The sequence below is a fragment of the Erythrolamprus reginae genome, chromosome 8, assembly GCF_031021105.1.
Source record: "Erythrolamprus reginae isolate rEryReg1 chromosome 8, rEryReg1.hap1, whole genome shotgun sequence".
NCBI lineage: Eukaryota > Metazoa > Chordata > Lepidosauria > Squamata > Dipsadidae > Erythrolamprus > Erythrolamprus reginae.
This window is the reverse complement of record NC_091957.1, coordinates 48,414,086-48,437,187: the sequence shown is the minus strand read 5'-3', so window position 1 is coordinate 48,437,187 and position 23,102 is coordinate 48,414,086. Positions and strand designations below refer to the sequence as shown.

At 40.4% G+C, this 23,102-nt stretch overlaps 1 protein-coding gene across 5 annotated transcripts in view; it reads left to right on the top strand.

The window, feature by feature from the left end:
* DIAPH2 (diaphanous related formin 2) overlaps window positions 1–23,102 on the top strand; it is a 372,666-nt gene that overhangs the window by 75,996 nt on the left and 273,568 nt on the right. For all 5 annotated transcript variants that reach the window (XM_070759878.1, XM_070759879.1, XM_070759876.1 and 2 more), the window contains 5 exons: window positions 6,131–6,270; window positions 15,484–15,558; window positions 15,652–15,721; window positions 16,330–16,466; window positions 20,475–20,583. In XM_070759878.1, the coding sequence (XP_070615979.1) occupies window positions 6,131–6,270; window positions 15,484–15,558; window positions 15,652–15,721; window positions 16,330–16,466; window positions 20,475–20,583 (531 nt within the window). The remainder of the gene's footprint in view (window positions 1–6,130; window positions 6,271–15,483; window positions 15,559–15,651; window positions 15,722–16,329; window positions 16,467–20,474; window positions 20,584–23,102) is intronic.

Sequence of the window (23,102 nt, the reverse complement as noted above, 5' to 3'; positions counted from 1 at the left end):
GCATACAAATCCAATAAATAATAATAATAATAATAATAATAATAATAATAATAATAATAATAATTGTATGCCACCCCTCTCCGAGGTCTCAGAGCGGCTCACAACAACAACAATAATACAGTATAATACAAATCCAATATTAAACAAGTTAAAAATCCATTATTACAAAAAAACATTCAGTTTTACACAATCATGAAATCTCACGTGAGGATGGTTGCGTGAGTGAGATTTCAATGATTTTTGCAAAAAACCGATGTAGTCAGCTGCTCTGTGCCAGTAGAAAATCCGCGTGTCCCTGTGCGAGATTTGGCTTCTGTGCATGAGCAGCAAGCGAAATCTCGCGTGAAAATGCTTGCGTGAGTGAGATTTCAGCAACTTCCATAATTTTTTTGCTTCTGCACCTGACAAAGCCAGTGCGATCAGGTGCTCCATTCCGGTAGAAAAGCCACGTGCCCCTGTGTGAGATTTGGCTTCTGCGCATGCGCAACAAGCAAAATCTCACGTGAGGATGTTTACGCGAGTGAGATTTCAGTGATTATCGCAAATTCTTTGCTTCTGCCCATGCGCGGAAGCACAAATATCAGCGAAAATCACCAAGATTTTCACACGAGATTTCGCTTGCTGCACCTGTGCAGAAGTCAAATCTTGTGCCAACAAGCACGCGTACCACATGTGCGCGCGTCTACGCTGACTTCGGAAGTTACACCGGTAGCGCTGAAGATGGGAGGTCCTACACTGGTGGGTGTGGCCAACTCAATATTTCTCCTATTGAGAGGCACCTCGCCAGCTCCTCCTTGCCTCCCTGCCCAGGTTCTTTAGTGCCCCCTACAGGAAGCAGTTGTTGGAGTGAAGCAGCCACCACGAGAAAGAGTTGGCTAAACAGTAGAGCTCAGATCCAATTTGAAGTGGCTCAGTTCAAAGTGGATCTGACCGAGAAGGAGGCTCAGTAGAAGCACCTCAGTGAGGATTAGGAACATAGGCTTTCCAAGCAGAGGGAAGACCTGCAGGAGTGCAAGGCCACGTGTCAGGGTCCGGAGACTCAGCGGGCTTAGATGGTCAGCCAGTTCCAGACCATGGTTCTGTCCCATTTGAACAAGGCCTTCCGGCTCTTCACCAGGAGGCTGAAGCAGATTGCAAGATGGAATCTCTGCCCCCCTGTGCCCCACACAAAAAGACTCTGCAGCAACACTCTACAAGTTCATTGTACTTATCTAGCCCAGGAGCTGTAGTTTGAAGATTTCTAATTTAGTGCAATATAAAAAACACAAATAACTTTTCTGCGGACCACCAAAATTTTCTCACAGACCACCAGTGATCCAAGGGCCACCAATTGGTGACCGAAGCATTAAATTAAACCTGGCATATATCCTTATTGTGGTAGAAGCTTCGTTGTTAGTCACAATTTTATAGCAATTATAGAATCCCAGCGACCGATAAGGTCCCACAGAGTTGGCCTTCTCCGGGTCCCGTTGACAAAACAATGTCGTTTGGTGGGCTCCAGGGGAAGAGCCTTCTCTGTGGCGGCCCCGGCCCTCTGGAACCAACTACCCCCGGAGATTAGAACTGCCCCCACCCTCCCTGTCTTTCGTAAACTACTCAAGACTCACTTATGCCGCCAGGCATGGAGAAGTTAAGATATTCCTTCCCCCTAGGCCATTACAAGTTATGCATGGTATGTTTGTGTGTGTGTTTGGTTTTATAATAAGGGTTTTTAGTTGTTTTATTAATTGGATTGTTACATGCTGTTTTTTTATCATCGTTGTTAGCCGCCCCGAGTTTACGGAGAGGGGCGGCATACAAATCCAATCATTCAACCAACCAACCAACCAACCAACCAACCAACCAACCAACCAACAAACAAACAAACAAACAAACAAACAAACCTGGCCTATTTCCTTATTGTGGTATAACCTTTGTTGTTAGTCCACAATTTTAAAGCAAACTCAAGCAGCCACAGAAGAGAAATGAATAAATAAGCAGCTCAGAAGTTTTATTTTCCGCATGTAAATTTGACAGCCCTGTATGTTTATTTAAAGTAAACATTATTGGGAAAGTTGCTGTATATATGGATATTAAGGGATCTTAAAATAGTTTTGTGCTAAAACGTGAACATCTGTTTAAATATTTTTTGGCATCGTATGTACAGAATTCTTTGCATTTCTTAGTACATGTGTAAACACATTCTGTAATTTCCAGCAGGGTATGTACTAAAAATTACCCTGTGAGTTGAAACTTACTATTCTGGATGCAAAATGTTGATTTAGACCAGAAATTCTTCTGGCTTCAAATTCTCCTACAAGATTAGGAGAAAAGCTATAAATGGGGAAAATTACTACTGAGAATCTCCTTTCTTCTCCAAGGTTATTTCCCCCCCCCCCCCTAAACTTAAACAAATAAACAAAATCTTACGTTGGTGGCATTCAAATGGTGGTGTCCAGAGGGCTTTACAAGAAATATATTGATAAACTCTTTGGATTCAACAGTCATGTGACCAAAATCCAGATGCTTGGCAATTGACTCAAATTTATTACACTTGGGCCCCCTCCTGAGAAGCAAAGATGGGCAAGCTAGATTCACTTAACAACTGTGTTACTAACTCCACCACTACAGTGATTCAATTAACAGAATATCTCCGGGACCGCCTTCTGCCGCACGAATCCCAGCGACCGGTTAGGTCCCACAGAGTTGGCCTTCTCCGGGTCCCGTCAACTAAACAATGTCGTTTGGCGGGACCCAGGGGAAGAGCCTTCTCTGTGGCGGCCCCGACCCTTTGAAACCAACTCCCCCCAGATATCAGAGTTGCCCCCACCCTCCTAGCCTTTCGTAAGCTCCTTAAAACCCACCTCTGTCGTCAGGCATGGGGGAATTGACATGTTCCCTCCCCCTAGGCTTATAAAATTTATGCATGGTACGCTAGTATGTATGATTGGTTTTAATTTGTGGTGTTTTTTAAATTAACTTAAATATTAGATTTGTTTTACATTGCTGTGAGCCGCCCCGAGTCTGCGGAGAGGGGCGGCATACAAATCTGATTAAACTTAAATTTAAACTTAAACATTGGGAATAGATTCACTATTACGAGTCTACGGAGAGGGGCGGCATATAAATCCAATAAATCTAATCTAATCTACTTATTATTTGCAATGGCATGTGACTCAAGAACTGCTTTAAGATGGAAAAATAATTTAGATTCTTCTTGGGGGGAAATGTTGAGAAATTTTGAAGTTCTTCAGGGAATGGGTTAGGGAGAACTCAGGGTGTGGCTCACAACAATAATAAACAATGTACAAATCCAATATTTAAAAACACAATTTAAAAACCCTTATTAATAAAATAATCACACAACCCAATCAAACCATACATAAAGCAGTAGTTAGGGAAGGTGTCAATTTCCCTGTGCCTGGCGGCAAAGGTTAGTTTTCAACAACTTTAAGCTGATTGGCAGAGAGGTCAGAAGGACACCCCTACTCTAAATACCTGATTGGTCAGATTGTAAAAATATGTAAAAATATATTCCAAGGTGTTCTGTCTTGGGTCACTCCGGAAGCCAATACCAACCCAAAAAGAGAAGCCAAACACACCGGTAAAAGGCAAAGGCAGTTTATAAAATTCAAGAAAAACACAGGTAACAGAAAATGTCCTTACAAACAGGAAAACACTGTATCTTCAAATATATCCACGAAGGCAAAAGTCCATGCAGCAATACAGGATTCTTGCTGCCAAGACGAGGCTGTAGATAGCAGACCTACACCTCCCACCGGTCTTCCAAACTGCTGGGCCACAAGCCAGGAACAGAGACGTCGAGAACAAAGCAGGACACCGTAACTCCAACTGATAACACTCCACATGGCTTCAAGGGCTTGCCTGCCTTTTAAACCCTGCTAAGGAGGACCACACCCAAGCCCAGCTGTTCCTAATTCAGTGTTGATAATACTTCTTTAATTGCTCCTTTCTTTGATCTGAACGTCGGCTTGTGCTTCATCACCTAATGACTCCAAGCTACTGGCTGGGGAGAGCCCCCCCCCCCCCCCGGGGCTCTCATGCTGTTCTCCTTCGTCCCATTCCTGACTTTCCTCTCCCCCGTCCAACTGTTCAGCCCCCTCCTCTTCGCTGTCCTCCTCCTCCGGGCATGGAGCCAGCAGAGACACAGCTGGTCCCTGAGCAGCCTTAGGCTGAATCACAACACAAGGTGCCAAGATATAAGGTTTAATTCCTAACACCATGGGAAATTTGTCTTTTCCCATGGACTTAGACGACCTCTGTGAAAAGGTCATTCGACCCCCAAAGGGGTCCCGACCTCCAGGTTAAGAACCGCTGATGTAATGGAGGCATGGATAATCTTGAGGATCAGGGAGAAGACATGTTGCCTGTGAAATAACAGAATAACAGAACAGTTGGAAGGGATTTTGGAGGTCTTCTAGTCCAACCCCTGCTTAGGCAGGAAACCTTACACCACTTCAGACAAATGGTTCTCCAATATCTTCTTAAAAACTTCCAGTGTTGGAATAATAATAATAATAAAATGAAGCAGTGGAAGTGATGTGCCGCTGCCTGGAGGCTGTTGGGGCCTGGATGGGTGTCAACAGACTCAAACTCAACCTGGATAAGATGGAGTGGCTGTGGATTTTGCCTCCCAAGGACAACTCCATCTGTCCTTCCATTACCCTGGGGGGGGGGAGTATTGACCCCCTCAGAGAGGGTCCGCAACTTGGGCGTCCTCCTCGATCCACAGCTCACATTAGACAAACATCTTTCAGCTGTGGCGAGGGGGGCATTTACCCAGGTTCGCCTGGTGCACCAGTTGCGGCCCTATCTGGACCGGGAGTCACTGCTCATAGTCACTCATGCCCTCATCACCTCGAGGTTTGACTATTGTAATGCTCTCTACATGGGGCTACCTTTGAAAAGTGTTCGGAAACTTCAGATCGTGCAGAATGCAGCTGCGAGAGCAATCATGGGCTTCTCTAAGTATGCCCATGTTACTCTAACACTCCACAGTCTGCACTGGTTGCCGATCAGTTTCCGGTCACAATTCAAAGTGTTGGTTATGACCTATAAAGCCCTACATGGCATCGGACCAGAATATCTCTGGGACTACCTTCTGCTGCACAAATCCCAGCGACCGGTTAGGTCCCACAGAGTGGGCCTTCTCCGGGTCCCGTCGATGAAACAATGTCGTCTGGCAGGACCCAGGGGAAGAGCCTTCTCTGTGGTGGCTCCGACCCTCTGGAACCAGCTCCCCCCAGAGATTAGGAGTGCCCCTACCCTCCTTGCCTTTCGGAAACTCCTTAAAACCCACCTCTGCTGTCAGGCATGGGGGAATTGAAACATCTCCCCCTTGCCCATGTAGTTTCTGTGTATGATTCGACTGTGTGCTTGTTTTTTATATATTGGGGTTTCTTTTGGATACTAAAAAAGGGGGACCCCTTAACAAGTCTAGCAGTTAAAAAGGGCTGTCAGGGAGTTTGTGCTCTCAAACTTGTAAGAATCTATTAATGTAACCTTGCAATAAAGTAGATTTAGCTGATCTGATTTTGTTTCATCCTATCTCGTTTGCTAGGAAAGATTTACACACTCTCTCCGAGTGTATGCATGTACATAACATAGTTTTTTTTAAAAAAATAATAATAATATGCCCATTCTCTTCTCCTACGTAGAAATCTTTAGAACACATAAATAGAATATAGAAAACACATAGAATTTGTGGCACCCATTTTAACCGCGTAGCTCTGTAGGGATTTGAAATCAAGGATTTAAGACTTTGTTTAAAAAATGTATCTTCTTAAAACCAAATTCCCATGAGAATTATGACTGTCATTAGAATTACATGGCTAAATTGATTCAGTCCTAACTTTTATCCCAGCTAAAGTTGGGTGAGAGGATAAATCTGTAAGAAAATGAAAGGATGGGAACTGTACAATCCAATAACCTAATCCTGAGCCTGGTTAAGTAATTATATCTGCAGAGTTATGTAGTTTTAGGTTTGTTGGGCATGTAGAGAACTTACTAAGACGTGGAGCTTGGAGACTGGAAGGAATGAATTAGCTTGCTTTTTCTTTGATTGCATGTATCAACAAACTCTTTAGTTCCCAAAATTAGTTTATTCCTTTATTTTTATTTTTTTGTTTAGGGTGGCCTGAAAAACAGCAAACACGAGTGCACGTTGTCATCGCAGGAATATGTCCACGAACTACGATCGGGTATCTCAGAAGAAAAGCTTCTCAACTGCTTAGAATCTTTGAGGGTGTCTTTGACGAGCAATCCAGTAAGGTAGGTTTGGGGAATTTATTTATTTATTTATATATATATATACAGTAGTACCTCTAGATACGAGCTGCTCCACATGCGAGTATTCCAAGTTACGAGCCGCGACGCGAGCAAATTTTCTGTTCGACACCCGAGCTCAAATTTGGGATACGAGCCGAGCTTCCACTAGGTGGCGCAAGAATCTCCTTGCTTCCGGTTATCTCGGCGCGAAAAACAAAGTCTAAAGGCATTCGTTCGAGATGCGAGTGGATCGACTTACAAGCTCGGGTCTGGAACGCATATTCAGAGTATAAAATGCACCCAAATTATCAGCCTCTTTTAGGGAGGAAACAGGTGTGCCTTATACTCCAAAAATACGGTAAGTCTAAGTGCAATTGCTATTGCTATTAAAAACGAGATAGCAACTTGTATAAAACAAATGGCTTCAGCACAGTAGATATTCTTATAAATTGATATGCTCATACACTTGTCAAAAGCCGCTTCCATTGAAAATGTATTGGAAGGATAGGCTCTTTATTCCTTCAGCTTCAGATTTTAAGGGACCGGTCCTGTTATTTACCTCTGGTAAATGAGGCACAGGGCTGAACATTAACACTGTTGATGGGTAAGTTGTGAATACTTCTATATGCACCAACATATGGCTGATGTGCTAATATTATGCCTTGTTGCATTCAGAACCTATCCTCAAGCTGTCTTTAACGTTGTAATTGGAATACATTAAACTGGCCTTGACAGTTTGCCTCACTTGGTATGCAAAGGATTTTGGCAAGTCCTCTTTCCAGAAATGCTACCTCTGTCTTAAACAGGAAGTTGAAAAGTAACTCCTTTTCCTGCTAGAATTTCCCCTGGACTATCCAGGAAATAAAAATAAGGAGGGTTGGAAATGTAAGAATCCTCTAAGGATAACCAACATCTATGAATCTATGGGTGATGTTTGTTTCCTCCTCTCCAAAACCAACACTAACTCTAAAGTGGAATTCCATCCCTGTTGCATTTTTCTCATGAAACAAAAGCTCTGAACTTCTTCTGGACTAAACTAGTTATGCTTTAATGATGCATTGTAAGCTCATTCAAGTCCTGGGTTTTTTACTTGTGAAATTTATTGTTAGCCCAGATAGATGGATGGATGGATGGATGGACACTGAGAGCATATGCACCAAGACAAATATATTGTGTGACCAATCACACTTGCCCAATAAAAATTCAATTAAATTAAATTCAATAATAGATAAATAGATAGATGATAGATGATAGATAGATAGATAGATAGATAGATAGATAGATAGATAGATAGATGGATCACTTAGTACATATTGAATCACACAATACATAAGTACATACAGTTCAGTCTCTCCTTATCACATATATCATATATCTTTTCTCCCTTTCATATATCTTCTCCTCTATTTTAATATCTTTTCTTTATATATAATACTTCATGTCTATTCTCCTCAATATGTATTGTGTATTGAACTAACTAACTAACCAATTAACTAACTAACTAACTACATACATACATACATACATACATACATACATACATACATACTGCTTCATAGTGGTTTATAACCCTCTCTAAACAGTTTATAGGGTCAACATATTACCCCTAACAATCTTGCTTCCCATTTTACTGACCTCGGAAACATGGAAAATTGAGCTGGTCAGTATCTGCAAAGCTGTATCCTAACCACTGTACCAGCATGGCTCTGGTGTAAAGTAGGTAGGTAGGTAGGTAGGTAAGTAAGCAGGCAGGCAGGCAGGCAGGCAGGCAGACAGGCAGACAGGCAGACAGATTTATGATAGATAGTAAGTATGCATATGGAAATAGCAATAGCACTTAGACTTATATACCGCTTCACAGTGCTTTCCAGCCCTCTCTAAGCAGTGTACACAATTAGCATATTGTCCCCAACTATCTGAGTCCTCATGTTACCCATCTCAGAGAGATGGAAGGCTGAGTCAACCTTGAGCCTTGTGACTTTTCAGCAGTCATTTTTGGGGCAGGTGGTTGATACTAGAATAAGGAAATGTTGTATGACTGCATTGCCTAGCAATAATTTATACATGGAAAAATAGCATAGTTCTGCTTACACTTGCATGATCAAAGCGTTGCTGTAAAAATACAGAAGTGCATTGTTATTCTGAGAATTCCTGTTTATTTTCGGCAAAGAAAGAAAGTATATAACTCAAACACATGAGTTTAAAATATGCAGGCAGAGAGACTTGGAAATAAACTCAGTTCTTGAGAAGAGTATTGTGTATTCCCATAACTTTCTTGTTTCCAATTCTCGTTCAGTGGTTTTCTGCTGGAAAAGTTCAGGAGGTCTTGCATAATAGATTTTTTTTGAAACACTTTTGCAGAAAATCTATACACAAAATAGAAAACAGATAAAGATAAGTGAAGAAAGCACAAAAGAATAAGAAAAAAAGTATCTAAAATGTAGAAATTATACAAGGGAATAGTTTTCTGGTATATCATTACTAATTATGAATGGCTGAATACATTATGTTACATTCAGGAGCTAAGTCATTATTAACATGGAATGAGATAGAATGTCTTCTACAGGGAATTTCATGGAAATTGGATTACCCTACTTATAAATTTAATAAATGACTACAAGTTACTGATCTCAAGAACAGAACAACTTTACATTTGTGACCTGGCTGTTATGGAAGCCAAACATATTTTCAGTGGCCATTGAAAATTATTAATGTCCTAGGTCAATTGTATTTTCATTGTAATGGTATTGCATTTTTATTTTCATTGCTGTTCCTTCCCTTATGTTTTGGCAGAAATAACACTGATTTCTTGAAGATAGATATTAAACTGGAATAATAGGCCTCCTAAAAGAATAGACCTCCTCCCATTTTGTCCAAAAATTGAAGGAGAATATTATAATAAAACCCAAATTCAAATTTTATAGTGACACCTTAACCCCCTGGCAACCGAAGAGCAGCTGAAAATAATAAACCACATGAAAATGTATATAGATGGATGAAAAATAACTTTATTGCACAGAGCTTTTAAAAGCGGGTCCTACCCAGAGACGTTAAGTAAATTATGCAATAAATCTTAACATATCTGAAATAACTCACCAAGGTACCATCTGTAATTGCCCTTTGTTGTACTTGCTAGCATTGTCCTGCTCCAGTAGAAAGAAAATAATAACAATTCTCATTTTTGACCTACTTTGTTTACCAATAGGGAACCTTGGTCTGGTATTATACCATTTGACATTAATTGCCATTTATTATTTCTTTGAAAAATACATTCTCTTTCCTCACTGGACCTTATCATGCAGTATTCATCACAATTGAACTGTTTAAAATCTACTTCTAAGAACATCATCAGGCTGAAGTTTCAAGCTTCGTGCTGTTGTAAAATTCCATTTTACAACAGCACGAAGCTTGAAACTTCAGCCTGATGATGGTGAATGTGATTTCACCGAAACGTCGCATAGACATGCAAAATATTACACAGGGCAAAACCCGAACTCAGAACAATCTACATACATACACCCGTGAAAATTTACGAAAACACACATATATATATAATATACATATACATATACATATACATATACATATACATATACATATACATATACATATACATATACATATACATATACATATACATATACATATACATATACATATACATATACATATACATATACATATACATATACATATACATATACATATACATATACATATACATATACATATATGATGGTGAATGTGATTTCACCGAAACGTCGCATAGACATGCAAAACATTACACAGGGCAAAACCCGAACTCAGAACAATCTACATATATATATAAATATATATAATGTTGGATCACCCTGGTATATTGAAGGAACGTCACAGCTCCTTTTTGCCTCTAGGCCCAACCCAGGGCCATTTCAAGGCAGTTAATTTATTCATAGCCGACAACTATATTCTGTATGTATCACATGTTTTTTGCTGAAATTTTAAATTAAGGGAGACTAGGATGGCACCATTTTGGCCTTGTTCTGGCCTCATCAGCTAGCCACACCCTTACTGGGAATTTGATCTGGCAGCTTCTGCCTTGTAAGGCAGAGAATTAACAGCTGAGCCATCATATAGCCCCTCCCTGGTACAGAGCTGAAGGGATCAGGTCTGGTGGCTCAGCTGTTAATTCTCTGCCTTACAAGGCAGAAGCTGCCAGATCAAATTCCCAGTAAGGGTGTGGCTAGCTGATGAGGCCAGAACAAGGCCGAAATGGTGCCATCCTAGTCTCCCTTAATTTTAAAATTTCAGCAAAAAACATGTGATACATACATACATACATACATTTTATAGAATGCGAAGGATATATGCTTGTGTTTTATTTTTATACTTATAATGTATTATTATTATTATTATTATTATTTATTAGATTTGTATGCCGCCCCTCTCCGTAGACTCGGGGCGGCTCACAACAGTAATAGTACAATATATAACAAATCTAATAATTAAAAGTCACTAAATATACTGAAGTGTACGTTAAAAATACATTAGATAGATAGATAAAGTATACATTTACCAAGAATCATAAGATATAGCACTTACTGCAAGTCATAGGTTATTAAATAAGCAGTCAAATCATACTAGCAAACAAAGATACTAGCAATAAGGTTATACAGTAGTCATAAATGGAGGAGATAGGTAATAGGAAAGTTGATGATGATGATCATGATCATGATAATAATAATAATAATAATAATAATAATAATAATAATAATAATAATAATACAGAGTACTTAGTAAATAGTTTGACAGTGTTTTTGGAATTAGTTATTTAGCAGAGTGATGGCTTTGGGAATAATATCCTTGTGTCTAGTTATTTTCGTATGCAGCGCCCTATAGTGCTGTTTTGAGGGTAGATGTTGAAACAATTTGTGTCCAGGATGCAAGGTATGTGTAAATATGTTCACAGCCCTCTTTTTGATTCATACAGTATAGAAGTCCTCAATGGAAGGCAGGTTGGCAGCAATTGTTTTTTTTTCTGTAGTTCTGATTATCCTTGAAAGTCTGTGTTGGTCTTGTTGGGTTGCAGAGCCAAAGCAGACAGTTATTCAAACCAGACTGTTACTAAATCAACCGCCACCTAACTTTGAGTGAATATGACTTTGAGATGTCACTTCCCAAATAAAGGTAGAGAAAGGTGACTTGAGTCCTTGGAGACCTATTTTCAGAGTTGCTCAAAACTGTTTGTATTGTTGAGTGTAAGACACCAATTCCATCAACTGTTTTCAGTTTTGCCCTGGGCCTGTTAATTGCTCTAGCATTTGTTTCACCAATGAGTGTTATCTCTGTTTTGCAAGACTGCATTAAACTTTCCCCATACTTTGCCTTTTATTTGTCTTTTTTTTTTGACTCTTCATTGTCCTTTTTTGTTAAAGGGCGATGCTTCGGCTTATCTATATTTCGGTGCTCACAATTGCTTCTGTAGTTTCAGCCGCTGTCTTTGTTCAGCTGACTTTGAAATTTCCTTCTGACATACAGCTGAATTTGGTATTGTTGGGTTCTGTTAGAAAATATCTCTGTAAATGTTTTAATATTTTCACTTACTCTGTATAAATTTCGCTTCTTGTTCCATCACTACCCTGAGTGATGAGTGTTCATAATCTTTTAAATATACTGTTCAAAAAAATAAAGGGAACACTCAAATAACACATCCTAGATCTGATGAATGAAATATTCTCATTGAATATTTCATTTGCACTATTCCATTTGCACAACAGCATGTGAAATGGATGGTCAATCAGTATTGCTTCCTAAGTGGACAGTTTGATTTCACAGAAGTTTTAATTTACTCGGAGTTATATTCTGTTGTTTAAGTGTTCCCTTCGTTTTTTGAGCAGTGCATTTTCCTTCCTTCCTTCCTTCCTTCCCATCTTCCTTCCCATCTTCCTTCCTTCCTTCCTTCCTTCCTTCCTTCCTTCCTTCCTTCCTTCCTTCCTTCCTTCCTTCCTTCCTTCCTTTTTTCCTTCCTTCCCATTTTCCTTCCATATTTCCTTCCTTCCTTCCCATCTTCCTTCCTTCCTTCCTTCGTTCCTTCCCTCCCTCCTTCCCCCCTCCCTCTCTGAATTTGAGGATTTCTTTTCCTTCCTATATTTTGAGGGCCTTCCAACTTTAAAAAATGGGGCCACCAGTTTTTCATCATTGATGTAAATTCTGGCAAAAGGCTTGATCACAAGGCTTGATCTTCTGTAGGACAAATGTTCCAGAATGACATCATCATTGCAAATTTAGCTTCCAGAGCTACAAAAGCCAGGGCCCTTCAAATGTCATAGAAAATTGAAAACGGTTTGTGTGGATTATGCTAGTTATATGAATTTATTGGAGCCCCTTCGTTGTCCTAACCTCACTGTGTTATATTGTAGGTGTTTTGATCCTGGCCAAGTCTTCTAGCGTTCTCTTGAGTCTCTTTCCAGGGGTGTCATTCAGGTTTTCCCGCTACCGGTTCTGTGGGCGTGATTTGATGGGTGTGGCTTGATGGTGGGGTCATGTGACTGAGTGGACATGGCCTACTTGATGTCAGTCATGGTAAGCGGGGCGGCACCACCCCACCAAATCAATGATGGGCTCCTACTGGTATGGTCAGGTATGCAGAACCGGTAGAAAAAATTTGGTCAGGTACGCAGAACCGGTAGAAAAAAATTTGATTTTTTTTCCTTTTTTCCCTTTCTGGGCTCCGGGTATGTTTTTCCTATCGTAGTAAATGAGATTGAATGTGTATGATTTTAGAAGATCTGTGCTTGCGTGTGTGTGTACATACATATACAGTTTATATAGTAGATAATGTATATTTTTCTGTGCCTGTGTGTAATATGGTGTACACATATGGCATATACACATTAAATAGTATATTTTGGACGTTCAGTAAAAGATAGGGCAATTGTATCTCTTTGAGGCGAGGAGAGGCCAGGCACCCTAACCCTTGACATGAATGACATCAAGTTGGCTACCTTTAAGCCAGTTACATGACCTTTAAGCCACCCTGGTCACATGATCGTCAAGCCACTCCCACCTGGTCACATGGCCAGCAAGCCACACCCACAAAACAAGCCACGCCCATAGTGTGGTAGTAAATTTTTTTTCAGCCCTTCAGGGCACCAAACCATGGCCATCAAGCCACGCCCACAGAACCAACAGAAAAGTTTGGCCAAGTCTTCTAGCGTTCAGCCTGGCTGCTTTTTGCCTCCAGCTCATATTTGCTCTGTGTGTATGAGCCCACGAAGGAGTGGGAGGGGTGGGGTGGGGCCAGTCCAATGGTGAAATTTATCGATTCTCCGAACTGTGCATAATCACCGCTACTGGCTCTATTGAACCTGCCGCACCTGTTGAATTTCATCCCCTGGTCTCTTTAAAAATTGTATAAATGTGTAAAATCATGCATGGGATAGAAAGGTGGATAGAGAAAAATCCTTTTCTCTATCACACAATACTAACGTGTTTCCCCGAAAATAAGACAGCGTCTTATATTAATTTTTGCTCCCAAAGACGTGCTACGTCTTACTTTCAGGGGATGTTTTATTTTTTTTCCCCAATTAATTGTATCCTGTATCCTGCTGCAGCAAAAATGCATCCAAACATGCAGCCGCATGTTGGATGCGTATTGGATGTGTTTTAAACTAATTGATGCAGCTTTTGGGGATGCAATTTATGGACAGCAGTGTTATATATAGCCTGTTCAGGAATGTTGCGAAACGAAAGGTCTCCTATGTCTTACTTTCGGGGGATGCCTTATATTAGGCAATTCTATGAAGCCTCTCCTATGTCTTACTTTCGGGGGTGACTTATTTTCGGGGAAACAGGGTAGGACGAAGGAGCACTCCCTAAAGCTCATAGGTAAGGAAAGCGAGGACAAATAAAGGGAAATATTTCTTCACCCAGAGGGTCATTGGTTTATGGAAGTGACAGCTGTCAGCCTGAATAGTTTCAAGCAGGATTAGACAGATTCATGGATGCCAAGTGTATCGGTGGTTATTGAAACAGATGTCCATGTGCCGCCTCTATGTTGGTTGAGGCAGGAAGGATTCCTTGGGTCCCATTTGTTGGGGGTCAAGGGAAAGGGAGGGTTTTGCCTTCTCTGTCTGCTCAAGATCCCCATGGACAATTGGTGGGCCACTGCGTGACACAGAATGCTGGACTCGATGGACTTTGGCCTGATTCAGCATGGCTCTTCTTATGTTCTTAAATGCATGTTCTGAAATGATTCTCAGTTGATAATCAATTTTAACCTTCATGGCTCTGCAGAGACATCTAGTGACTTGACTTTTGCCTGCATGCCAAAGGTAACCCAATAAATATGTGAACATACATAGAGAAACCCAACTGCTCAAATGTTCTGGTGTTCTAGATTTAATTGTTGCTTCTTGCTGTTCTTCATGTCAGTGTCCAGAATCCTAGAGTTTTATCAAAAAAGCGGGGAAAGGATGGCAGTTGTACATTTTTGGAGCAGAAACCATATTTAGTGGATGTCTAAAGTTTCAGAAAGCTTAAACCATTAATAGGATGTTACGGATGTTGACACATGTAATGCCCTACTCATTTATCTCCCATTCAAGAACTAAACTTTAGATGCTGAGTATAAGTTCTTTGAAATAATCAAACGCAGCATTGTCATTGTGAGGGTGTTGTAAGTGTCTCTGCTCATTTTAATTATTTGTATTTGTGTGGCAGTTCATCTGTGTGGAAAATTGGAAGAACCTGAGGATCAGGCATATAAACGTCAAAATAATACTTTCTGGAAGTAGAGAGGGGAAAAAATACAATTAGAATAAATGTAATTATTGTAAGGCTAAGGTTTTTAGATTTCTTTCAAAGGTGAATTTGCCTGCATAGGCATTCTTTAAAAAATAGGGAATAGCATTCTGACAAATGGTTATAGTTTTTTAAACATAGTGGGTCAGTAAATAAAGTACTTTAGAAAAATGATATATATATATATATATATATATATATATATATCTCGGACCACCTCCTGCCCCATGAGTCCCAGCGACCAGTTAGATCCCACCGAGTCAGCTTTTTCTGGGTCATTGTCAACTAGACAATGTCACTTGGCGTGGCCTAGGGGAAGAGCCTTCTCTGTGGCGGCTCCAGCTCTCTGGAATCAGAGATTTGTACTGCCCTCACCCTCCTCACCTTCTGCAAGAAACATGAACTAATTTGGAATTTACTTTTTTTTTTTTACAGTTGGGTCAACAATTTTGGACATGAAGGCCTCGGGCTACTCTTGGATGTCCTTGAAAAACTTCTTGATAAGAAACAGTAAGTAGAGAACCTATAAGAAGTAATGAATGGAAGCAAAGAGAGTGATTAATATAGAAACATTACTTTAATGTTATTATTATTAATTTTCAGGCAAGAAAGTATTGACAAGAAAAATCAACATAAGCTTATACAGTGCCTCAAAGCGTTTATGAATAATAAGGTAGGAATTTCAGCCCTGGCTGGGTTTGGGTCCCCCCCCCCCCTTCTTCTTCTTCAGATAGGTTCACTCGAACTGGTAATGAATGGCTCTCTTTAAAGAAAGAGAAGACTTTAATGAAATGGAAATTTGATCTGCTAACGATGATGGTTTGCCTGTCGTTTAATATTGCCGCAAAGAATTTGGGTTAAGCCGAAACAGCTTCATACGTTATTTCAAGGCTTGAAAAACACAGAGAAACCAAAATGTCCTTCTGGTTTTACGACTTCAGCAGTAGAGTGATCAACGCCTGGAATTTACTACCTGACTCTGTTGGTTCTTCCCCCAACCCCAAAATCTTCAACCTTAGATGGTCTACAGTTGACCCTCTCCCCTTTTCTAAGAGGTCTGTAAGGGGCGTGCATAAGCGCACCATTGCGCCTACTATCCCTGTTCTATTGTTCTATTGTCTTTTTTAACATTACTTTCTATGTTATGTTTATATAAACTACTATACTTGATTGACAAATGGATGGATGGATGGATGGATGGATGGATGGATGGATGGATGGATGGATGAATGAGTGTGCTGCAATTTCATATCTTTTAAATCTTCCTTCTCCCCTTCCAAGTGTGGACTACAAAGAATACTGGGAGATGAACGAAGCCTTCTTCTACTTGCCCGAGCAATTGATCCAAAGCAACCAAGTATGATGACTGAAACCGTGAAAATACTCTCTGCCATTTGCATCGTTGGAGAAGAAAACATGTAAGTCACAGAACTTATTTATTCATTCATTCATTCATTCATTCATTCATTCATTCATTCATTCATTTATTAGATTTGTATGCCGCCCCTCTCCGTAGACTCGGGGCAGCTCACAACAATAACAAAGACAATGTAAGAACAAATCTAATAATTTAAAAAACACTAAAAAACCCATTATTAAAAGCAAACATACACACAAACATACCATGTATAAACTGTATAGGCCCGGGTGAGATGTCTCAGTTCCCCCATGCCTGACGGCAGAGATGGGTCTTAAGAACTTTACGAAAGGCAAAGAGGGTGGGGGCAGTTCTAATCTCCGGGGGGAGCTGGTTCCAGAGGGTCGGGGCCGCCACAGAGAAGGCTCTTCTCCTGGGTCCTGCCAAACGACATTGTTTAGTCGACGGGATCTGGAGAAGGCCAACTCTGTGGGACTTAACCAGTCACTGGGATTCGTGCGGCAGAAGGCGGTCCTGGAGATATTCATTTAATTAATTAAATGAGTTCATGAACCCTACTTTTAGGGGCAACCCACTGTCATTATCGGTTTAGTTTTGCTTTAATGCGTTGACCTCCCTATGTTTCCTCTTGGCCCTTGACTTCCAAAGAGATTTAAGGGTTCTTTTATGACTGCTCAACTGGAGGATGAACACCCCTGCTATCTCCTAGATCAGGGGCATCAAACCTTTTTTCATTGAGGGCCGCAACAAGGTTGTGTTTGACCTCGGGGGGGGGGAGGTGGGCATATTCTGTATGATGTCAGTCGTGTCAGGGGCTCCTGTGGTGGAATGAGGCCTCAGCCAGCGAAACAAGCTCCATGGTCCCGTTTTCGGCCAAGACCGCCTTCTGCAGCTCTCTGCCAGCGAAAACAGAGCCTGTGGGGAGCTGCACCTACTGAACTCTGTTTTCACCGGCAGAGGCACTGCAGGCCAGTCCATTGCTGTTTCCATGGGTCAGAGCTATGCACCCTTTGATCTCCGGGACCGCCTTCTGCCGCATGAATCCCAGCGACCGGTTAGGTCCCACAGAGTTGGCCTTCTCCGGGTGCCATCGACTAAACAATGTCGTCTGGTGGGACCCAGAGGAAGAGCCTTCTCTGTGGCGGCCCCGACCCTCTGGAATCAGCTCCCCACAGAGATTAGAACTGCCCCCACCCTCCTTGCCTTTCGTAAACTTCTTAAAACCCACCTTTGCTGTCAGGCATGGGGGAACTGAGACACCTCCCCCGGGCCTATACAGTTTATGCATGGTATGTTTGTAGGTATGTTTCTTTTTAATAAGGGTTTTTTAGCAATTTTTAATTATTAGATTTGCTATATATTGTATTATTACTGTTGTGAGCCGGCCCAAGTCTGCGGAGAGGGGCGGCATACAAATCTAATTTTAAAAAAAAGATCAAACAGAGCTTGTGCAAATTGCTAGAGAGCAGCATTTGGGTGAGTGGGTGGTCCTTGTTTCACAACCATTTGTTCAGAGGCCGTTCGAATTTGCTACAGCGCTGAACGAGTGGTGTTTATGAAATTCTGACTGTCGTAGTACTCCATAGTCACATGATCACGATTTGTAAGCTTCCTTGCTGGCTTTTCATATGCAAAGTTCATGGCCGAGCCAGCAGGAAATGAAATCAAATGAGGTCCTCACTTATGTTGGGGGAGAGTTTTGTGCAGGCGGAAGGCAACCCCACCAATTAGCCACAGTTAACCACTCTACCTAATTGAAATCTTCAATGAAAAACACTGCAGCAGGCTTTCTTGTAAAATATATATTTTACTTTTCTTCTTAGCAAAATGTTTCTCTAAATGATTTTTAATTTAATTTAACTTAATTTATTAGATTTGTATGCCGCCCCTCTCCGGAGACTCAGAACGGCTCACAACAATAACAACAATGGAAACAAATCTAATACATTTAAAAAACATCTAAAAAACCATTATTAGAACCATACAACACATGCCATACATAAATAATATAAACCCAGGGGCTCAATTTCCCGATGCCTGATGACATAGGTGGGTCTTCAGTAACGTACGAAAGGCAAGGAGGGTGGGGATGGTTCTGATCTCCGGGGGGGAGTTGATTCCAGAGGGCCGGGGCCACCACAGACAAGGCTCTTACCCTGGGGCCCGCCAGACGACATTTTTTAGTCGACGGGACCCGGAGAAGGCCAACTCTGTTTGACCTAATCGGTCGCTGGTATTCGTGCCGCAGAAGACGGTTCTGAAGGTATTCTGGTCCGATAAACTAAATAAACTATCACAATACACCACTATTGCATCCAACTCTGCAACCACCCACAAGCCACTAAGCACTAAACCACCAAATCACAAACCACTAACTCACAAAACCACTATAACAAACCATTAGCTACAAATCACTAAAACAAACCATTAACTACAAAAAATGATTGACCTCTCTAGGTTCCTAAGAGGCCAGTAAGGGGCATACATAAGTGCACTGGTGTGCCTTTCGTCCCCTGTCCAATTGTCTTTCCTTTCTCTCACTTATCATATATATTTTCTTTCTTTCTTTCATATATCCTCTCCTCTAAGTTCACTTTACCCTTATATATATTACTACATGTCTATTCTTCTTCCTATGCATTTGTGTATTGGAGAAATGAATGAATAAATAAAATAAATAAAAAAACCACTATAACAAACCATTCACTGCAAACAACACCCATGCAAGGATGTTACCTCTTTTATATAGGTTACAGCCAATCAGGTTGCAGCATAATTAGCAAACCCATGATTACATACTGACACCTTTCCTATGGTTACAGACCATTTACTTGCATTGTAATGTTACCTCAAGCAATACACTTATTTCTGACAACTGAATAGTAACCTGCTGGCTTTCCCCTTCCCCTTGACTTTGTGAACAGCCAGCAATGAAGGTTGCTAATTGTGACCATGTGACTGTGGGATATTCACTTAATGATGGTAACCACTGCTGGCCAGAACTGCCATCATTAATAAGTGCAACCAGAAAATCACAGTCCCAATTATTGTGATCTCTTGCAACAAGGCTAACAAAGGTATTTTATTTGATTTGGGCTAATTTCTGAAGGCAAGTATAGGGAGCCTATGAGCCTATGAGTATAGGCAAGTCTATGAGCCGAAAGGAGAAATACAGGATAGAATCATTTTTCACCCCTGAAGTGTCTCAAGTTAGTTACTTAAAGCAGTGATTTTCAACCTTTTTTGAGCCGCGTCACATTTTTTACATTTACGAAACCCTGGGGCTTTATTTCTCTCTCCCTCCCTCTTTCTCTCCCTTCCTTCCTCTTTCTCTCTCTCTCCATCCCTCTTTCTTTCTCTTCCTTCCTTCCCCTCTTTTTTGCTCTCTTTCTCTCTCCCTCTCTCCCTCCCTGTATGTCTTTCTCTCTCTCTCCTTCCCTCCCTCTCTTTCTCTCTCTCTCTTGCTTTCTTTCTCTCTTTCTTGTTCTCTTTCTCTCTCTTGCTCTTTCTCTCTCTTGCTTTCTTTCTCTCTTGTTTTCTTTCTCTCTCTTGCTTTCTTTCTCTCTCTCTCTTGCTTTCTTTCTCTCTCTCTCTTGTTCTCTTTCTCTCTCTCTCTCGCTTTCTTTCTTTCTCTCTCGCTTTCTTTCTCTCTGTCTTGCTTTCTCTCTCTCTTGTTCTCTTTCTCTCTCTCTCTCTCGCTCTTTTTCTCTCTTGCTTTCTTTCTCTCTCTCTTGCTTTCTTTCTCTCTCTGAGCTTTGCGGCACACCTGATCATGTCTCTCTGAGCTTTGCGACACACTGGTTGAAAAACACTGACTTAAAGGATCCAAACTTTAAACAACCTGACTTTATTTAACAACAAGCAAATTCAAAAGATTTATTTCCTTGATTAGTAGCAGATTGCTTTTTTAGCTGTTGGTTTTTAAATCAATTTGCTACCAAAGAGGCAGAAAGGGCCTTTAAGAATCCGAGGTGTGATTTTTTTTTTGAATAGCCTGTTAAAATACGTGTATATTTTTACAACCCGTTGAAATAAATCTCTGTTACAGGCTCGACAAAATTTTAGGAGCTATAACAATTGCAGCTGAGAGAAATAATGGAGAACGATTTGCTAACATAGTGGAGGGGCTGGAAAATCACGAAGCTCTGCAATTACAGGTAGGATTTCTTGGATTACAATTTGGACAATTAGATTAGGCAACAATGCATTTTAATTACTAGCTGCACCGAAATCGTTTAAAATGGCTGGAGATAATTTTGGTTCCCGCGACCTTGTTTTGGGTAGACGTTTCAAATCCCAAGTAAATATTCATCTCAAATCTCTGTTAGAAAAAGCCCGATAATCTTCTTTTATATTCTGCATAAACACATTTGAAACACCCCTTGCTATACACTGCAAGGAATTCACTCTTTACTGACTTTTTTGTTTAAAAAAAGAAACTGTTTACGAATGCGTAGAATTATACAATAAATGCTTCTCTTTTCTCTATGCACGACGGCATGTTTTAGAATATAAATTTTCGGTCCATGGAGACAATCTTTACATATGTTAAAAAATCCTGTTCTGTAATTATTTTTTTCCCAGAGTTTTGTGTTTAAAGAAAAGAAGGATAAAGGAGAATATTTGTAGTTGAAACGAGGGGTCCTTGGCGCTCTCTGAGCTTGGTTGTTTTCTTGCAGAAATTTTGTTACCTAAACTAGATAATTGTTATGCTTCCAAGTAATACCCACAATGAAAGAAGACTCCCAGGCTGGGCATTCTTCAGAGTTTCATTCTATTAGAGATGTCATGTTGGCACATCTGGGAAAATCCACATCTGAAAGCTTCCAGGTTTTCTCCACCCAAAAGAAAATTCAACTTGGTTGATACCTAGGATGCTGTCAGCAACCCGTATCAACCATGAGCACCAGTCAGTGGTATTTGTGGCACTTCTTTAAATGTTCTGTTGACTGAGTTTCATGTTTAATGAGTAAAATGAGCCGGGGTGGCGCAGCAGGTAGAGTGCTGTACTGCAGGCCACTGAAGCTGACTGTAGATCTGAAGGTCAGCAGTTCAAATCTCATCACTGGCTCAAGGTTGACTCAGCCTTCCATCCTTCCGAGGTGGGTAAAATGAGGACCCAGATTGTGGGGGCAATAGCCTAGCTCTGTTAAAAAAGTGCTATTTGCTAACATCTTGTAAGCCACCCTGAGTCTAAGGAGAAGGGCGGCATAAAATCGAATAAATAAATAAAATAAATAAAAGCGATAACAATAACAATAATTGTAACTATAACTATAATTATAATTATCTCTTTTTATTATTAATGATTATAATGATAATAATAATAATTAATAATAATAATTAATAATAATAATAATAATAATAATAATAATAATAATAATAATAATAATAATAATAATACAAATCTAGCATAGTGATCTCGTTTGCTGTGTTGTATTGATATAATAATAATGATGATGATGATGATAATAATAATAATAATAATAATAATAATAATAATAATAATAATATTATTATTATTCACTGGAACTTGTGCCAGAACTACCATCTACCATTGTGGGATCATAAGCCTGAAAAAGTTGTTGAAAATGAGCAAGCAAAACTACTGTGGGACTTCTGACTTTAGACTGACCGAGTTTTGAAACATAGTATGCCAGACATCCTGATTGTGGAGAAAAAGAAAGTATGGATCACCGACATCGCAATCCCAGGGGACAGCAGAATTAAGGAGAAGCAGCTAGAGAAATTAGTGAAATACGAAGATCTAAAAATCGAGCTGCAAGGACTCTGGCATAAGCCAGTGAAAGTGGTCCCAGTGGTACTTGGCACGCTGGGCGCAGTGCTGAAGGATCTCAGAGGACATTTGAAAACCATCGGAATTGACAAAATCTGCATCTGTCAATTGCAAAAGGCCGCTTTACTGGGATCAGCAAACATAATTCGCCGCTACATCATGCAGTCCTAGGTGCTTGGGAAGCGCCCGACTGGTGATGAAATATGAAATCCAGCATAGTGATCTCGTTTGCTGTGTTGTATTGAAATAATAATAATAATAATAATAATAATAATAATAATAATAATAATAATAATAATAATAATAATATTCACTGCCAGAACTATCATCTACCAGTGGCAAAGGAGTGGTGGGATCATAAGCCTGAAAAAGTGGTTGAAAATGAGCAAGCAAAACTATTGTGGGACTTCTGACTTCAGACTGACCGAGTTTTGAAACATAATATGCCAGACATCCTGATTGTGGAGAAAAAGAAAATATGGATCATCAACATTGCACTCCTAAGGGACAGCAGAATTGAGGAGGAGCAGCTAGAGAAATTTGCAAAATACGAAGATCTAAAAATCGAGCTGCAACGACTCTGGCATAAGCCAGTGAAAATGGTCCCAGTAGTACTTGGCACGCTGGGCGCAGTGCCCAAGGATCTCAGCGGACATTTGAAAACCATTGGAATTGACAAAATCTCCATCTGTCAATTGCAAAAGGCCACTTTGCTGGGATCGGCACACATAATTTGCCACTACATCATGCAGTCCTAGGTGCTTGGGAAGCGCCCGACTGGTGATGAAACATGAAATCCAGCATAGTGATCTCTTTTGCTGTGTTGCATTGTTGAAATAATAACAGTAATAACAACAACAACAACAACAACAACAACAA